The 18,440-nt window shown below is 31.9% G+C and overlaps 2 protein-coding genes across 2 annotated transcripts; both read left to right on the forward strand.

The window, feature by feature from the left end:
• The first annotated feature begins 4,849 nt into the window (after positions 1–4,849).
• On the forward strand, positions 4,850–12,414 carry LOC114413008 (probable serine/threonine-protein kinase PBL16). Its single transcript, XM_028377153.1, has 6 exons — positions 4,850–5,457; positions 6,473–6,771; positions 7,152–7,287; positions 10,369–10,505; positions 11,330–11,453; positions 11,768–12,414. Exons 1-6 carry the CDS (start codon positions 5,394–5,396, stop codon positions 12,154–12,156), a joined length of 1,149 nt encoding a protein of 382 aa, XP_028232954.1. The 5' UTR covers positions 4,850–5,393; the 3' UTR covers positions 12,157–12,414.
• A 1,633-nt stretch (positions 12,415–14,047) lies between these two features.
• On the forward strand, positions 14,048–18,356 carry LOC114413010 (protein MET1, chloroplastic-like). The gene is made up of 7 exons (XM_028377156.1): positions 14,048–14,570; positions 15,303–15,409; positions 15,520–15,617; positions 15,778–15,854; positions 17,030–17,150; positions 17,872–17,931; positions 18,003–18,356. The coding sequence occupies exons 1-7, from the start codon at positions 14,146–14,148 to the stop codon at positions 18,141–18,143; spliced, it is 1,029 nt and encodes a 342-aa protein (XP_028232957.1). The 5' UTR covers positions 14,048–14,145; the 3' UTR covers positions 18,144–18,356.
• The last annotated feature ends 84 nt before the right edge of the window (positions 18,357–18,440 follow it).

Consider the following 18,440-nt stretch of genomic DNA (forward strand, 5'->3'; position numbering starts at 1 on the left):
ACTCTGTGATCTCATTTTCCTTCTCCCATTGGTGGATCCAGCCACGTGGCGCCTCTCCACTGGACTTCTTCTTTGGAAATTATTTCTACGGTCGGGTCGTTGTTGGTCTGTCGTGCTTGTTTCTTTAAGGCGGTGGGTGATGTTAGTGAGACCCCTTGTGAATCTTGTAGATGCGGGGTTTGGGCAAAAGATGGAAACCCTAATTAGAAAATGACACGGATGTCCTCGTCCAGCTGGACTTGTGGGCCTTCTTCGATTTTTTTCTTTGGGCACCTTCTGTCATGTGCTCCACCACACACGTATCGTGTTCAAATTCATTTCCAGTTTATCAAAAGAAAAAAAATAAACAAATAATAATTAATTACATATTTAAATCTTATACGTTATTATGCGTTTCAATTAATACTTTTAATAATAGAATTCAATTATTATAAAGATAACTTGGATTTTAGCTTTAAGAATGTTGGCAATTTTTCTCTACATTAGATTAATCGTTTTAAATTTGAAAGAATATATAAAATGTTTATTATTATTAAATAAGTACCTTCGATATTAAGATACGACATTTAAAATTATTTGTTAGTCAAGATGGGGAAGATAAAAATAGGACCGCCGCTTACATTGTTTTGATTAAATCCATCTAGGCATCTATTGTTTGATAAATCAATAGGATAAAAGAAATTTTTCTTTGCCGTAAAAAAACAAATTTATCTTATTTTATTTATTAGTTCAAATGTTTAAATTTGATTGAATAAAAAGTTTGTTTTATCTTAAAAAATAGAATAGAAAAAGTTTAAATTGCAATTTTAGTTCCTTATTTTTACAATTTGATAATTTGGTCCTCTGGAATTTTATTTATATATTTGATCTTTCTACTTTCATAAATTTACAATTTTAATCCTTATATCAATTAGTATTTATTGATTTGACACTTCTTTACACATGTATAGTGCAAGCATTCCTCTTTCCTACACGTGTATCATTGCTTCAATCTCACTTAGACATGACAAAAAAACTTATATCTTTGAGTATTAGTCCACCCTCATCCTGACCTTGATGGGAAATTTCTGCTTTGATCAAACATGGATACAGGTATAGGTAATACCTGATTTTTTCAAACAGGGACGGGTATGGGTATGTACCTATCAACCCCTACCCATACTTATATCCGACAATATAATTACTAGATTGCCCTTTAATGTAGGATTATGTATTTCATAATTAATTTTATTAAATTTATACTTAATAATCATTGTCTATTTTTTTTATTTTTTTAAAGACTAAAACTAAAACTTTAAGGTAAACATAAGTCATAAGGGATTACGATCTCTCTCTTAAGTCTCATGTGTTCAAGACAGTTTTTAGGTGATGAGAATATGATTTTCATAGAAAAAATTTTATTGTGACATGATTTTATGTTGGGTGATGGCAAGTTAGTTATCTAAGCTTAACTCCTTGAATAAATAATATATTTAGTTTTGTTTTAAAAAATTAAAATTATTTTTTTATGATTTTTTCTGAACTTTTTTAATTATTGGGTGGGGACAAGTATGAGGTGGGTATACCACAGAGATGGGGATACGAAAAAAATCCATATCCGTCAAGGATGGGAAGGAGAACCACATACCCATCATCGCTCCGTCTCGTTGTCATGTTTAATCTCACGACTCAACAACTAAACTTAGTCTTCTCTGTGTAACAATATCAAATTCTCATTATGTATTTCCCTTGATTTCCAACACGTTTTCTCCTTTGTAAAAAAATAAATAAAACCAATGTGTTCCCATTCCTTAATCCCCTACATCACAGCCCATGTCCCTTACCATAAAACATAGAAGAAGAGAGAAACGTATAAAACAATAAGAACCATTAGTAGATCTAAAAAAAAACCATCATTATATCTAAAATAAAAACAAACAAAATAGAGAGAGAAATTGGAGAAAGAAAAAACTATAATCAGGTGATGCACGGTGAAAATAGTATTTCCTATATTTGTTTATGTGTTTCCTGTATTTGGTGGAGAATGGTGATGTGCAAGGACCAGTTCACAAAGTTGTGAGGTTCATCTTCGCAATGCAGAGGTTTTGACAAAGAATTTATGATGGTAGGACGATGGCAACGAGGAGGGTGAGAATGGTCCAAAAGACACAATAACAACATAGGTTATGGTGAGAGCATTTGTTAAGATGGTGGTTTTTGGTGTTTTGTTTTGTTTAGATTTTGTTGTTTATGCCTGTTCAAAATTAGGATTTGATTTGTATTTCTCTGACTCAGGGTTAAATCCGGTGTTATGTCTCATCAATTCATCTGTGATTTTTGTTTTGTTTCTGTCTCATTAATCCGGTGTTATGGCTGTTCACAGTTTGAACGTAACTTATGCATGCAATTAATCATCTGATCCGCATAGGGTTGGAGTAGTATTAGAAATCCTCCTTCATGTCCAGCGCAGAATCTCCCCGTGTGTGTACTACTTCAGATGAAAGTCCTTTGTTGACTAATAAAGTTGTTAAGGGTCCACGCAAGTCTGATGAAATCTGATTATTCTGGGGTGTGATGAAAAGCTTTGTTGTTATAGGAGCTGAATATGTAGTAAGACCTATTTACAGTTTAAAAAAATGAAGTTTAATTTCAAGATTTGTATTAATAGATTTTTTCGCAAGTCTGATGAAACAAACAAAATAATTTGATCATTAATTACTGTCATAGTTAAGTTAATAAATGGAAACCTTTGCATTAGGATTCGTATGGTGCTTTTTATTCCCCCAGTATTTACGTTTGTATGAGTAACGAAGGACTTGTTTAGAGTGACAGTTAAGTTTAAATTTTTTAAACACAAAACATTTTGGTTGAGTCTAAAAAAATTGAGACATCAAAGTTATATAAAATTTAAATCACTAGTAATTCAAGTCCTTTGTTTTTAAATAACTTTATTTTATTTTTGTAATTTGCTTATAATAGAAATATAGTCAATATAAAAGTTTAGATTGAATTAAAAACAGTCTTAATTAAAATAAATTATAAATTAATGAAGAGATTGAAATTTAATAATAATATAACTTTATTTTTTTTAGTTTGGTTATTAAAATATTTGATTACACATATTAAGAGTGTGTTTATGTGTGAGTGTGTATGGGTGTAATTTATTTAAATTTAAATAAAGTTAAAAAAGTTTATTTTATCATGACACACTAACATTTTTTTCCTGTAAAATCTGTCGAAGGTTTACTTTTCTTCTTCTTTTTTTTTATTTGCCGTTTTATTATTTCCCTTACTCAAAATTGACTACATTTTATGAAATTTTGTCTTAAAATTTTAACAAAATTATATTGAATGTAAAATTGATAGTTAATAATATCATCAGTTCTATACAACATATTATTCAATTTAATAGCCATAATAGGCAGAAGCAATATTATTGAAACAGGACTTGGCTGTGCAACCGATAAAATTTCAGCTCAGATTCAATTATTTAAACAAAATCATTTAAAATAATTTAAACCAGATCATCGAAACAAATGACGTCAAAATAATCAATACAGTATGTAACAAAATGAATAAAAGATTTTAATTTCTATGATTTAACAATTGAATTGGTCAATAGATCATTTAAAATAATTTTAACCAAATAATCGAAACAAATGACGTCAAAATAATCAGTACAGTATGTAACAAGATGAATAAAAGATTTTAATGATCAATTATTTAACAATTGAATTGGCCAATAGAGTTTTAATTAGCCCAAAGATATCAAATGGTGGGTTTGGCTATGACCTTGGTGCTTTTCCGGTTAAAGTAGTCAAGTCCAATCTAGTTGTGACAATATTAGTTTTTTTTTTCTTTTACAGAACAATACTATTAGTTAATGATGTCATTATTCAAAAAATATAAAGTTCTAATTAGTCCAAAGATATCTATTCGTGGATTTTGTATGAAATTAATGAGTACACTCCTGACATGATTTAACTATAAAAATAATACAAAGTCTAAGTGAGATTGGTTAAATAATTTTCTTTTCAAAATCACATATATATTTTATTGAAATCAATTTTATTTGAGTTGAATAAAATTATTATGAACAATAAAATATTTTTCATCAAATATTTAACATAATTACATATAACACTTAAATATGAGATTACGAATAAATTATAATAATTACATTTTAATTCTTCAACACGTTTAGTGGTAATTAATTTATTTCACATTGTATTCTTCAAGAGATTCTCGAAAATATTTTTAGAGTTATCCCTTTTCGAGCTACATATGAATAGATTATATAGATTAAAAATTCATTTTATTATTTTTTATAATGCCATTGAGTGCATGTTATTGCATTTAATTATTGTCATTTTAATAACCATCTCAATTACATCAATAACACAAGGACACAATTGGCTGCTAACGGATACTTTCCTTCAATTGTGTATTTATATACAGATTAAAGTGTACCTTTTAAGAAAAACATTTTATTTAAACGATTAAGGCAAATTAAAAATATATTATCCCATAATTATTAGTAGTATGTGTTTTTTTTCCTCCTGCATTTAATAAAAGCTATGATACTACTAGTTATTCTAATATTTCTTTCTAACCAAATAAACTCACTTTATTGGTCATAGCCCTTTTCATTGGTTTAACACAAGAATAAAGAAGAATTTTATGGAAGAAACCAAAAGGTTAAGAATGAAAAAAGGTGGTTAGGATGTTGGTTGCAAAGTTTGTGTATTGGATAAGAAAAAATATCCTCACCAATGGATTTATTGGGAGAGGATATGTGCATTTCTCTCCCAATGGGTACACTCCAAGAGAGGAAATATTAATTGGAGAGAAGTGAGAACAAAGACAAAGAGAAGAAGGGTGAGAGTGTTTTGCATTGGAATTGGTAGAGACTAGAGAGTGATGGAAAAAGATTCGTGGGTATGCATTATCAAAAACATGCACCTTCTATATTGCCCGCACTAACACATCAAAGTGCACCAAAGCCACATTTTGAATCACTACACTACACCCCAGTCGATGTGGGCCCTTTCCATCTTCCCCCCATAGCCAAGCCAACACCCAACTCATCAACATCATTGCCTTCTCTGAATTATTTCCCACTCTTCCCTTTTCTGTCACCAAAAGCCATGTCCCCGTTCACATTTGATTATCATAATACTTAACCACTAGATAGGACTCAAACCGTGTTATTTTTTTTCCTCCTTTGCACTAGTTCTTGTTTGCTTTTGTTGTGTGTGTCCCTTCCTCGCTCCTAAATCTAAGCTATGTTTCTTGAGGAGTGAGATAACAGCACACAAAAACTGATAAAAGAAAAAAAAAAGTTGTGGCTCTTGTGATGGGGTGTTGATAAAGGAGCTAGCTGGTGCTGCAAGGGTGTGTTTGGATTTTGTATAATGGGTAATTGCTGGTGTAGGTGGAAATCATCAGAGTATAGAGTCTCATCCAATGTAAAGTCAGGTTGGTTTACTAACAAAAAACTTGCCTTTCTCTGTTTTTGATGTTTTTCAATTATTTATCATTGCCTGGAACGAGTAAGTGTTTTTGGTTTGTGATTTGTTGAGAGTTTTGATTAGATTCCTTATTTTCCTCCTTCTGGATTCTGTTTTCAGCTCTTGAAAATGGTTTATTCATCTCCTTCTTTTCTTTTTTCAATATTTTATCTTTGATGGGTGTTTTTCTCAAGGATTTCATGTTTTGGAGGTTTCCAATGCTCCCTCCTTAATTGCTTTCTTAATCACCCTTTCATCTGGTTCTTTTTTCATTGAAGATTTTCTGTGTTGTGGTTATTAAATCATTTGAATCTAGCTAGTGGAACTTTGATACGTAGTATTATTAGCTTCAAATAGCTCATCCTTGTAGGCAAGTTGATATTCTGCAAATCATTGAAAGACAAAGAGAACAAAAAAAAAAAAACAGAAATCTTCATATAGGAGCTACATGTTGTCTTCAAATCAAATATATTGTTTTTTAACTTTCCTAAAGTTACTTCAGTGTAGAATCTGTTAATATGACCCCTAATCACCTTTTCCTTATGTGTCTGCTTTAAAAGTGGGTCGGCTTGTAATTCTCACGTGGATAGTGGAAAGCCTCTTAACAATAGTGCATTGAGTATTATCTTAACTAAATTTCTATGAAAATTAGGGGTGGTTTTTAAAATATAATAATCCGCTGCTTCACAATTATAATATATTCCCACCATCTTATGCTTTTGAAAGAGTAGTAATTTTTCTTCTCTTTATCCAATACGAGAGAAGAAGTTTATGTTTAAATTTTTTATTTATAGATATTTAACTTATTGATAATTTTGTGTATAACATTCCAACGGATTAACTGATTAATGTAACATCTGGTTAGTTTTTCTGAGAAAATTGGATGAATATATATAAATGGGAATAAATATTCTCTTAAATTTCAGAGTTTCATTAAATGTGCATATCATTGGTTCTCATTTCTCTTATTGATTCATCAAAAGAACAAAACCAGGGAACCAAACAAAGGCATGATGATAGTAAGTTACCATCGAATCCTGAAGAAGTAGAAGATCTACGGCGTGACACAGCTGCAAATCCTTTGATAGCATTCACTTATGATGAGTTAAAGATAGTCACAGCAAATTTTAGGCCAGATCGTGTGTTGGGGGGAGGAGGATTTGGAAGTGTTTACAAAGGGTTTATTTCTGAGGAGTTAATAAGGCAAGGGCTTCCTACCCTTGCTGTAGCTGTTAAGGTTCATGATGGTGACAACAGTCATCAAGGGCACAGAGAATGGCTGGTACACTTTTTGTTGCCTTTCTGTACATTTTTTTTGATAGATGAGAAGTCTTTTATGGAAGCGTGCTACGTCTGCAAGACTTGAGAGTGTGTATAGGATACTTTACAAGGAGATCTCAACTTGATTCCTACAAAAAGTATCTTTTTGGATGGGGGAAATACCCATTTGGCTTCAGCTTCTGGACTGTGAAGTTCCCCCTCCACTGTCTTTCTGAACATTGTTTCGTATGAAGTTGTCTAACTGTAAAGTCATGGTGTTGCTTCACATGCTGTGTTTATTCTACTATTTGGCACACATAAGTTAATGTCACAACAAAAATATATTGTTGGTTTAAAAATTGTTGTAAGATTAATAAAATTAAGGTTTTGGTTGCTTTCTAGGCAGAAGTCATATTTTTGGGGCAGCTTTCACATCCAAATCTAGTCAAGCTAATTGGATATTGCTGTGAAGACGAGCATAGGGTGCTAATATATGAGTACATGTCCCGGGGAAGTGTGGAACACAACTTGTTCTCAAGTAAGTATATCTTGCCACTTTTTTCTTGATATTGAAATGAAAGCTTAGGATAATTGCTAATGCATGTATCCATGGCTAGCTATGAATCTATTTAAAGATCTCCTAGCAAAAAATGTTACTGTTTTGCTTTAGTAGATGCATATGCATCTATACTTTTTACTTAATTACCCCTTTATGTTGTCTCCGACAATGTTGACACTTGAAGAAAGGAATTTAAGATAAAGTGATTTTGGTTCCATTTTGTAGCTTCGTGGAAAAATACCGAGTTAGGAAGTTTTGGGCTTAAGACGTTGGTTCTTTGTCACTTCACTAAGACATGTGCTTTAGATGGATTTGATAAGGACAAAAGTTTGACAGTAACATTACATAAGGAAATAAAGTGTTGTTTTAGCTATACTAAATACAACCTTTAGTGATCATACTCGATGTCAATGTTAAAAAAGACTATGACTATTAACCATCAACATTCCTTTCACTTTTGCGATTTAATCCGTAAAAAAGAAGTAAATTACACTGGCAACTCTATTATTTTTTCATATTGCATATGGTATTTTTATTTTTTTTAATGTTTGCAACATTTTTTTGATAAAGACACACGATGTAATATTTTTTAAATAATTATGAGAGTTAGTATAATATATAGAAAATGTCAGTGTGATACTTTCTACACAAGATATTAGTGTAGAGATTAGAAAAAAAATGAGACATCACGTGTAATCTGAAAATATCTCAACAAATGCACACTTTTAGGAAGAAGTTACCTCAGTGAGCAGATGAGAGATTTCTGAATGTAAATTCTTGGTAGGTCCTACACCATTGTCCAATGCAATGAGCCAAGGAGTGTTTTTGTGCTCGGAAGACCACTTACTGTTTTAACTTTTAAGCCAGCTACTAACTTTTCCAGTTCTAGTTTTACAATGTTTTCCGAGCTTTTTCACTGTAGATTAATTCATGTTTGGGTTACTATTTTTTTGGGGTCCAAGGGTTACAGAGGTTGACCTTTAAAATAAGGGTTTTCGTATGGGCTAGAATCCCTTATTTTGTAGAAGCCCATTAAGTACTAACTTCAAGAAATTAGACAAAAAAACGATGAACTTTTTTGTTTTGTTTTTGAGAATAACAATCATCATCAACTTAATATTACCGGGGTTGAAAAAAAAAAACTGGCTACTTATCACATGAGTCACTTCTTATGACAAGATATATATTATATTTATTAGAGCTGCTAGGGCCTAAGAGGTCCCACTAATCAAGTGGTGTCTAAAGAATTCCAACCAGCCATAGGAGAGGAAAAGGTGAATGCGAAAAAGCTTATTTTCATTAAAAAAAAAAAGAATATTTCTTTCATCCCTCTTGTGAAGTATGAAATGAATTGAATAGAGATTGAAAGAAAAAGAAGGGAGAAAAAGTAAGAGATATGAGTTATATTGAATACTGTAATAAAGAAATTAAAAGAGGAATAAAAAATAAAAAAAATAAAAAAAAAATGAAAGAAAATAGTAAAAAAAAGGTGATACCTTTTCCCTATTGCTAAACCAACTTTATGTGATAGGTTGTCCTATTTGCTTCACATTAACTAGACCATTTTTCATGGGAATGAAACGCGTTTGCTGGATTAATGGGTCATTTAGGAGAATTCGTTAAAGCATCATTGGTAATTCCTGTAATTATAATGCCTATTATAAATAATTTATATCATTTTTATACTCTTACTGAGTTTTGTAGCCAATAGTTATTTCCATTGGAAGTTTCTATAGTTAGTAGGGTCATGCCATTAAACATCAAACCAGATCAATCTCATCCACAATATATTCAAATAACCTGAGACGAATAAAAAAATGATTGAGTGAATTACCTTGGACATAGCATAGTGCTAGTGTATGCTACACGAGTGCATAAATTATCATAGGGTTTTTTCCTCGCATAAGTTACTATTCCAAATACCTAGGTGCGGGGGCTCCACAAGGCCAGCCACTCTATGTCTTATACGTGAGGAGACAAGTCAGCTAGACATGTGACTAACTATATTAGTTTTGAGCTATGTTCAAACACAAGAACTTCTTAATCATGCACGGTTCATCACATTATCTTTTAAATAATTAAATTATTATTTGATATATATAAAACGATATTTAAAAAAAGTTCATTTTGTTATAATTCTTGCAAAGTACAAGTTTGCACAAGTCAAATAACAATTAAAGTAATTGCAATAAACCGTGTCAAATAATTACAAGTTGTTCTTTTAATAAATGGTAAGATAATATTATTACATTGAACTACACAATGTATGCCTTGTCAATTATATGGATCACCAACCTACTTAACTTCAATCCACAACCTTTAAATTCCAAAGATCAGCATGAGTTCTGTTTAATTAGTAAAATGAAATTATGTAAAAATATTATCTTCTAGCAAGTATACCTAAAAATGTCTATGTAGTTTCTCTGAATCACACACCCTCCACTATGAATACTAATTTAGTAGTTTTCACTTTTCAGTTTCACACTCACATTCTCTCTTAGAAATTTATGGAACATCACTCAATCAGAACGAATTCTAGGTAGTTGAAAAAGGGAGACTCCTTAACCCTTCAAGATAAACTATTTTCAGGATTTGAATCCATGACTTCATAGTCACAGAGCTGCAACCTTATTATTAATTTATTAAGACTCACTCTAAGTCTCTAATTGAATAATGAAAGTTCTAGATCTTTGCAAAGAATCATAGGGAAAGTCTTCCTTAATAACTAATGGAAAAAGCATTACACGCTTTATGGATTCTCCAAATATTAAATGTTTTTGTTTTGCATTTGATTTTTTCTTTTTAAAGTAATTAAGATATTTTACGCCGATTGTTTAAGAGGGTTCAATATTAGACTTGGATTCTTTTTGTGTTAGAGGATTATTTTATTGGAGAAATATAGACGCAGAGTTAATGTTGCAAGGACCCTACCACGATATAATCATAAAGTCCACTAGTTATATTCAAAACTATGTCTTTATTCAACAAAAGAAGAGACTTCAATGTTTATTATTGTTTTTTCGTTTGTATATCTAATGTGTCTTTTCTTGAATATTGCAGAAATTTTGCTTCCCATGCCATGGTCCACAAGAATGAAGATTGCGTTTGGCGCTGCGAAGGGACTTGCATTTCTTCATGAAGCAGATAAACCTGTCATCTATCGAGATTTTAAGACATCAAATATTTTATTGGACCAGGTCAGCACACTTAAATATGTCAGCTGAAAGTGAAAAATAAAAAGCAATATATAACGAAAATGTATAGACACTAGACAGACGAGGAATTAAAATTTAACCATTTAAGCATATATATATAGGGAGGTGAATAAATAGTGCTTTCCATAATTTGTTTGTTTAGGGTCTAATTTGGATTTAGCACAGATTAGGTAATTTTGACATAATTCTTTGGAGTTACACGCTGACAGTAAAGGACACAAAGCTATTGATGTTTGATGCTCAATGCTCACAAGGCAATTTAGCTATTAAATATTGTTGTTGAGGTCATGTTGATTATTGTGTTCTTCAAGATAAAATATGTAGACTTTCATAACCTTTGGTGTTTATGATTTATTTTATACTAAAATTATTGCAAACTATAGATACTGCTTGCAGTTATGTTGTCAAATTTTATCATAGCAAAACGCACATATGCTGCTGTTTAAGACACAAGACTCTTGCCAGCTAACTATAGATAGATAAGCTTTACTAACAAATTGTAGTTATGTTGACAAATACTGTATTTTTCAAAGATGCTTGTACTATTAATAATTGGCATCGTTTTAGTTATTTCGTGGTTCTGCTTAAGCAATCATGCACAACGAACTAGTATTTGTCACAAGACCAAAGCACACAAACTAGTATTTTGTGATATCTCTGGTTAGATTTCAGGTGTTGAAGCAGACAGCAAAATGTAATTTTTGCATTGGTTTCTACTTTCTACCCCTGTACAGCAAAGACCCCAATGGCTCAAAAATAAGCCAGCTTTCAACTAACCATCTTGGCTTTTTATGTTTCAAAAACAGGACTACAATGCAAAACTTTCGGACTTTGGCCTCGCTAAGGATGGACCAGTTGGAGACAAATCTCATGTTTCTACTCGAGTAATGGGAACATATGGTTATGCCGCACCTGAATACATAATGACAGGTAAAGTATATTCTGAAGCTGGAGTTCTGTACTCATTTGAGAATCAAAGTTCATATTTTCACTAGGCATAAATTAAGGCCAATGTAGAGAAATTATGGTTGCCCCATATTTTTAATAAAGTTTAATTTTTATGCATAGTCTGCCTTAAGATTTTTTATATTATCAACTAATGAAAAATCACATTAGGTATAATTTTTAAGGTAACTTGTATAAAAGAATATATCTATGATTGGATGATAGACGATAGTATAAAAACCCTTTAAATTAAACTCTTAGTATAATACAATTTGACATCATAATTATATGTTGTGCAGGTCATCTGACTCCTAGAAGTGATGTTTACAGTTTTGGTGTTGTTCTTCTTGAACTTCTCACTGGAAGAAAATCTTTAGACAAGTTAAGACCTGCTAGAGAGCAGAACCTTGCAGAATGGGCTCTTCCTTTGCTGAAGGAAAAGAAGAAATTTCTAAACATTATAGATCCAAGGCTGGATGGTGATTATCCAATTAAAGCAGTCCACAAGGCTGCAATGCTTGCATATCATTGCTTGAACCGCAACCCAAAAGCAAGGCCTCTAATGCGAGATATTGTAGACTCGTTGGAGCCTTTGCAGGCACACACAGAGGTTCCTATTGGAAAAACATTGACCATAATCAGTGAGGTTCCTGAATCTGGTTTGAAAATGAAAGATGAAGCAAAATGACACAAAAGAGGGTGTTGTTGTAGGTTATCAGTTTCACTTCATGTTCATTGGGGGAGAGGTTTTGCCTTAACTTCTTGTGTTTATTAACATGATATATAGGCGATTTCTTTCTATTCTATCCCTTTCTTTGCTTTTCAACATGGTTGTCATATATGTTCAGCTGGATTATTGTATGAACTGATATCTAGTTAATCAGAAACAAACAAGCAATAGCAGCAAAACAGGATATTGTTAGACGTTCTTCTGTTTCGGAGAAAATAGTTTATGCCTTGAGATTGTTTAAGAGTTTGGCAATGTTATCCAATCTGAAATTGTTATGTAGGCTAAATTTGTTTATTTTTATAATAATTTAATTGAAAGTCATATTTTTTTATGATTTCTTATTTGACAAAGTATTTTTTTTTTTTTTACATTGCATACAAATGAAACTCTTTTATTTGAATATAATATCTTTCCAATATAATGAGAAAACAGTTCATTTTTTCTAGCCAAAAACTTTTGAAAATGTCCATTATCCTAATATTTCTTGCATAAATCAGTGAAGAACACATGAGGCTACCTAGGCCCGGACCGGTAGAGGCTAAGGAACATGAACTGAAATACATTTTCACTGAAATATTATATTAAATTTTGTGTACTTTTCCCACTGATATACACTCCTACCATGTTAGTTTGGTGGGTAAATTTAATCTTGAACAATGTTCTTATTTTTATTGTTATCTGACCAGGAATCTTTGCAAGTTAGACTCTGAGTTTAACCCTTAGGTCAAGTGCGATTGTTTCTGTGATTAGCCCCTTAATTGCGGGTAATTGTTAGCTAAAGTCCTGTCTAAAGTTGTGTTTTCGGCCTATGTCTGTGGCCCATACTCAATAACAAACATCTTAGCCTAGATGGGCTTTGTTATTCTCACCCTGCTTCGCTAACTTCACACTCTTATTTACGAAAGAAATGGTGTGAATTGACCTAAAAAAATAATCTTTATCTTTATTGAAAAAAAAGTTCATCAATAGTAATTTTAAACAATTCCTAAAAAAATTTATTCATGAAATTAGTAATTAAAATAATTTGATGAAGTGGTATTATCTTTAACAATTAATTAAAATATCATTTGTTTCCCAAAACAATTTTATTACTAGTATATAATACTCATGACTATTTATAACATATATAGTCAATAACTTCCTTATTATAAGACTGGTAACATACTCTTTCTAACATACACTCCACCATTATGACTTGAAATTTATTTAAAACTACAAAAGTAGGGAAAAAAATAATTAAAGAAGTTGTGGGATTCATCAAAATTTGTAATTTTTGATAAATTTCAGTTAATAATAAAAAATATGATATTAATATTTTTTATACGACTTTATTTTATCTTTCTTATACATTAATAATCTTTTGGTTAAAATATTCTAATTTATTTTAATCTATAATTAAATGCTCATTTGAATTGTTACTTTCAAGATTGAAGAAGTGAACAAATTGTCATTAATGTTAAGAATAAATTTTAAAAAAATATTACAATTAAATTAAAGATAAATTTAATACTAATATTTAAATTAACTAATTTTCTTGATAAACTTTAGCAATTATGTAGGAATAAGAGGAATAAGTTCTATCATTCCAATCAAGATTCTTAATTATTATTTTTTTAAAAATTTTATCTCAATGAAATTGTTGGCGACTTGGAGTTGGAGAGTCGTAGAGGTAGTACAGCCACGTCTCAAACTCAAACTTTGCAAAATCGAAAAAGTACACGTGGCATGATACTAGTGAACTGAATGGATGTTGCTTCTTAAATCTTAACCACTTCAGCAATCTACGTTCACAACCTCTCATCCATGTTTTTGTGGCCCCAACAAAATGTTAACTATGCACAAGCACAACTTCAAGCACCAACCAAGGGGATGCTCCACTCATAGAACTCAACATAGAAACTGGAACTAGAAGTAGCAGTCACTAAGTTTTGTGCATAACCTTAAACCATGTCATTGCCTACCACTACTAGTGGTCACTCATCTATTTACTCTGCACTTACATTGCCAAGAACCACCCAAATTCACCCAACCTTGTTTTCTCCCACCACCAAGTTCTTTTCTTCCAAAAGCCCCTCATATTCAGGTCTTTCCAATTGTTTCTCAAACACCCTTTTGTCAAGACCTTTGCTTTTTGCTGTCAAGGCTTCATCTGGGGTTGGCTCAGAAGCATCCAAACAGGAGAGTGACAAGAGTGAAGAAGAAGAAGAGGAGGAGGAACCGTATGAAGAGTATGAGGTGGAAATTGAGCAGCCCTTTGGACTCAAATTTGCAAAGGGTAGAGATGGGGGAACTTACATTGATGCTATTGCACCAGGAGGATCAGCTGATAAGGCTGGAGTCTTCACTGTTGGGGATAAAGTAATTGCCACCAGGTGTGCTATTCTTGTTTTTAAATTTTTCTCTTTCTGCAAGTTTCTTATTTGGAGAATTAGATAGAAGGTTTATAGATGTGGTATAACTTTGATATTAGTAGTTGGTTAGCATATTATGTTCAAGAGAGTTTATTGGAGGTCTTATACTCTTATTTATTCTTGGTTGGTTTATGGTTGTGGATTTTGATGAGTTTAACTTTTATGCACTGTTAGTGTAAAACTTTTTAGAATGTTACTAATCACAAATCATGCTAAGTATGATTTTTATAATAGTTATCATAAAAGTCAACAAACTTATTGTGAGTTTGTGATTGGATGACCCTTTTCAATATGACTTTATTTAGTAACAACAACAACAAAAGTCTAATCCCATTAGGTAAGTGATCCATGTTTTGGTTTATCAACATGTTTTACATTGGCTCCCTAGGGCCTAACACAACCTTCTTCTTGGTCTTGGGACTTGTTATGAAACCATTAGCGTCGTTTCAGACTTTCAGTATAACTTTGGTCCTTAAAAATAATTTAGACATGTCATAGAATTAAGGTTTCTGAATGGTCAATAAATTATCCTGTATATTATATTTGGGGTGGTGGTGTTTGGGCGGGGGGGGTGTCTTTTTATATGTATGAAATGAACTTCAAAATCCTTTTGGGAAGTAAACTTGTATACTTTATGTTTGATTCATAATGTCTGAGTGGTTGAGATATGACCAATATCTTCAATATCTACAGTGCAGTTTTTGGGACCGAAATTTGGCCAGCTGCTGAATATGGAAGGACAATGTACACAATTCGCCAAAGAATTGGCCCGTTACTCATGAAAATGCAGAAGAGATATGGTCAGTTCAATATGTATGCATTTTTGCTATGTTTCGAGTGCTACTCTAGTAAGTAGTCACTTGTGACCTTTGCTCATTGATCTCAGAGTCATGGTTCCTTATTTTGACAGGAAAAAACATTGATTCTGGTGGTGAGTTAACTGAAAAGGAAATTATCAGAGCTGAGAGGAACTCTGGGTTTATCAGTAACAGAGTGAGAGAAATTCAAGTAAGTTTCATCATGATGATAAAACTGCAAAATTGTAGTCCTTACATTCTCAAACCATTTTGTATATAATATTTTCTCTACTATAGAAAGATGTCACTGCTGTACTTCCATGTGGGGTACAAACATCCATTATCAATTCTCGAACTTGCAAAAATTTCAGATGCTAAATGCTTTGAGGAAAAGGGAACAAAAAGAGCGCAGGGAAAAGGATTTGAGGGAAGGATTACAACTATATAAGTAAGACTTGGCAATTCAAAATCGTTTTCTTTTTTACCCTCTATGATGTGTCCAGTATTCATTTCTATCATTTATTTATCTAGCCCTTAACATTTCATAGTGCAACTTTGCAATTATATTCTTCCAAAGGGATGAAGTGCAACATCTTGTCTCCAATCGCAAATTAATAGATGTCATTATTGCACTATGTGTGAAATTTATTTTGCAATATATATAGGGAGTATTAGGTGAGGTATGAGAAGAGTTAATCTTGATTCTTGACCATGGAATTATATGGTCACCTTATATATATAATCTTCAAGGTTGGGCTAGATTTATTAAATTTTTCCTTTAGGCTAATTACTCACGTGGTCTCTTAATTTTATTTTAGGTTGCGATTTGGTCCCTTATTTACTAAAACTAACACTAATTGTTTTTTATTTTGGGGCACGATTTTGTACTTTTTTTTATTGATTTAAGACGTGAAACTTATCCCATTAGATTCACTTACATGAAAATTATGGGTTATTCAGACCAAAAAGGACATAAATAAGGTAGAAATTGCATGAAAAGTGTGTCTTATGAGCATCTAGAAAACTGAAAATCTCCAAAGATCGACTGGAAGATTACTCATGAGACTCACTTTTCACGTGATTTTTATTATGTTTATGCCCCTTTCTTGCTCCGAACATTAGTTGGATTTTATAGTTTTTATGTAGGTGAATTTAATAGGACAAGTTTCATGTCTTCAATAAAAAAAGTTCAAAATCCTGTCCCAAAATCGAAAATGATAAGTGTGCTACAACATTATTTGAAAAGGATAAATGTGTCAAGACATTACTTAAGGGACCACTTAAAAAATTTTAATAAATAAGGTACCAAATTGCATCCTAACAAGTTAAGGGACCACATGAGTAATTCAGCCTTTCCTTTATATATAAAATGTAATCTGCTTTTAGTATCTGGCAATTGTCTTCAATTGATATATATATATATATATATATATATATATATATATATACACACACACAACATCCATGCTTATGGCCAAAAACTGGTTAAAGAAAATGCTTGCTTCACTTTCCAAGCATCCAATTTGCATTATATATAAATTAAAAGACTGACAAGAATTGATGCCATCTCACTGAATACTGATAATACTACTGTGCACTCTGTTCCTGGATTAAATGCGGAAGGAATGGCAAATATGATGAAGCACTAGAGAAATTTGAGTCTATTTTAGGATCAAAGCCAGAACCTGAGGAAGCAGCAGTTGCAAGTTACAATGTTGCTTGTTGTTACTCTAAGCTAAACCAGGTATTTGTTTCCTTCCGTTCGCTACTTGGAACATGTAATTTGGTCTTGGGTTAGTTCCTTATTATCCTTGCGGAATAGATATAATCCCTTTACATCTGAATGTAACTAATTTAGTCCAGTAAATAAAAATTTTATTAGTCTAAATATGTATAACCTAGGGACCAAATTATGTGTATGGAAGGATCAGCTAACCAAACTTTTAAATTATTGAAGGACCAAATTTGTCCCCTGCATATGTCTTGGGTTGGGACTGGATCTACTTATCAGAACTAGCTAAAATTTTCCTATAACATCCAATATCTAGTTTTACACCTGCTAGGTTAGGTGATACACTGAAGTCCCATAGCATTGACCAATCCCAAACAAAACCTGTGAAAATTAAGTCTCCTGTTTATCTTACTTTTCCCCATGTAGAGATGAGTAGCTTTCTTGTAGTCATTGGATTTTCAACAAGCATCTGATTCCTCAATTTTATTTTTATAATTATTTTTTGATTCAAAGGGACGAGTAGAACTCCGGTACCAAGGAATTTATAATAACTCACACATACTGCTCAACCAACTGAGCTAAACCCCCTTGGTATTAGTCTGTATTATATGCCCATATTTATACTAATAAGGACAATGTACTTCTTAATTAATCCATTAGTCTTTCCAACAAATGATTCTATGATTTATCTATCTATTAATATACTAATAGAGTAATAAATATCTCTTAACAGATTCAAGCTGCACTTTCTTCACTAGAAGAAGCTCTGAATACTGGTTTTGAAGACTTCAAGGTAATCAACCTACTTTAAGTTATTCAATTATCATATTGGCTAAGCATCTAACATTCTTGCAATTTTAACAGAGAATAAGAACTGATCCTGACCTGGCTAACGCAAGGGCATCAGAGGAATTTGATCCTTTATTGAAAAGATTTGATGAATCTTTCATCAATGAGAATGCCATCAATGCCATCAAATCTCTTTTTGGATTTGGTAAGAAATAACCCATTGTGTGGACAAAAGCATACAGTTTGGCCGACTAAGGAGTTGGTTGAGCAATATGGTAATTATTTCCCATGTATAACTTTATAGTTTAACTACATAGGTCCCTCATTTTTTGTCCCTTCAGCGGGATCTTGTTTTATGTACTAGTATAATCAAGCAAAATTATAAGAAACTTATTTATGATAATAAAATTGTGCATTTCCATCACCTTCTACTTTGTTGCATGTTGTTTCCCTCAAATGGCCCCCTAAAGAACCTGATTTGTTTTGAAGCAACCAGGTATGTATGAGAGGCTT

This window comes from Glycine soja, chromosome 5, assembly GCF_004193775.1.
Source record: "Glycine soja cultivar W05 chromosome 5, ASM419377v2, whole genome shotgun sequence".
Lineage (NCBI taxonomy): Eukaryota > Viridiplantae > Streptophyta > Magnoliopsida > Fabales > Fabaceae > Glycine > Glycine soja.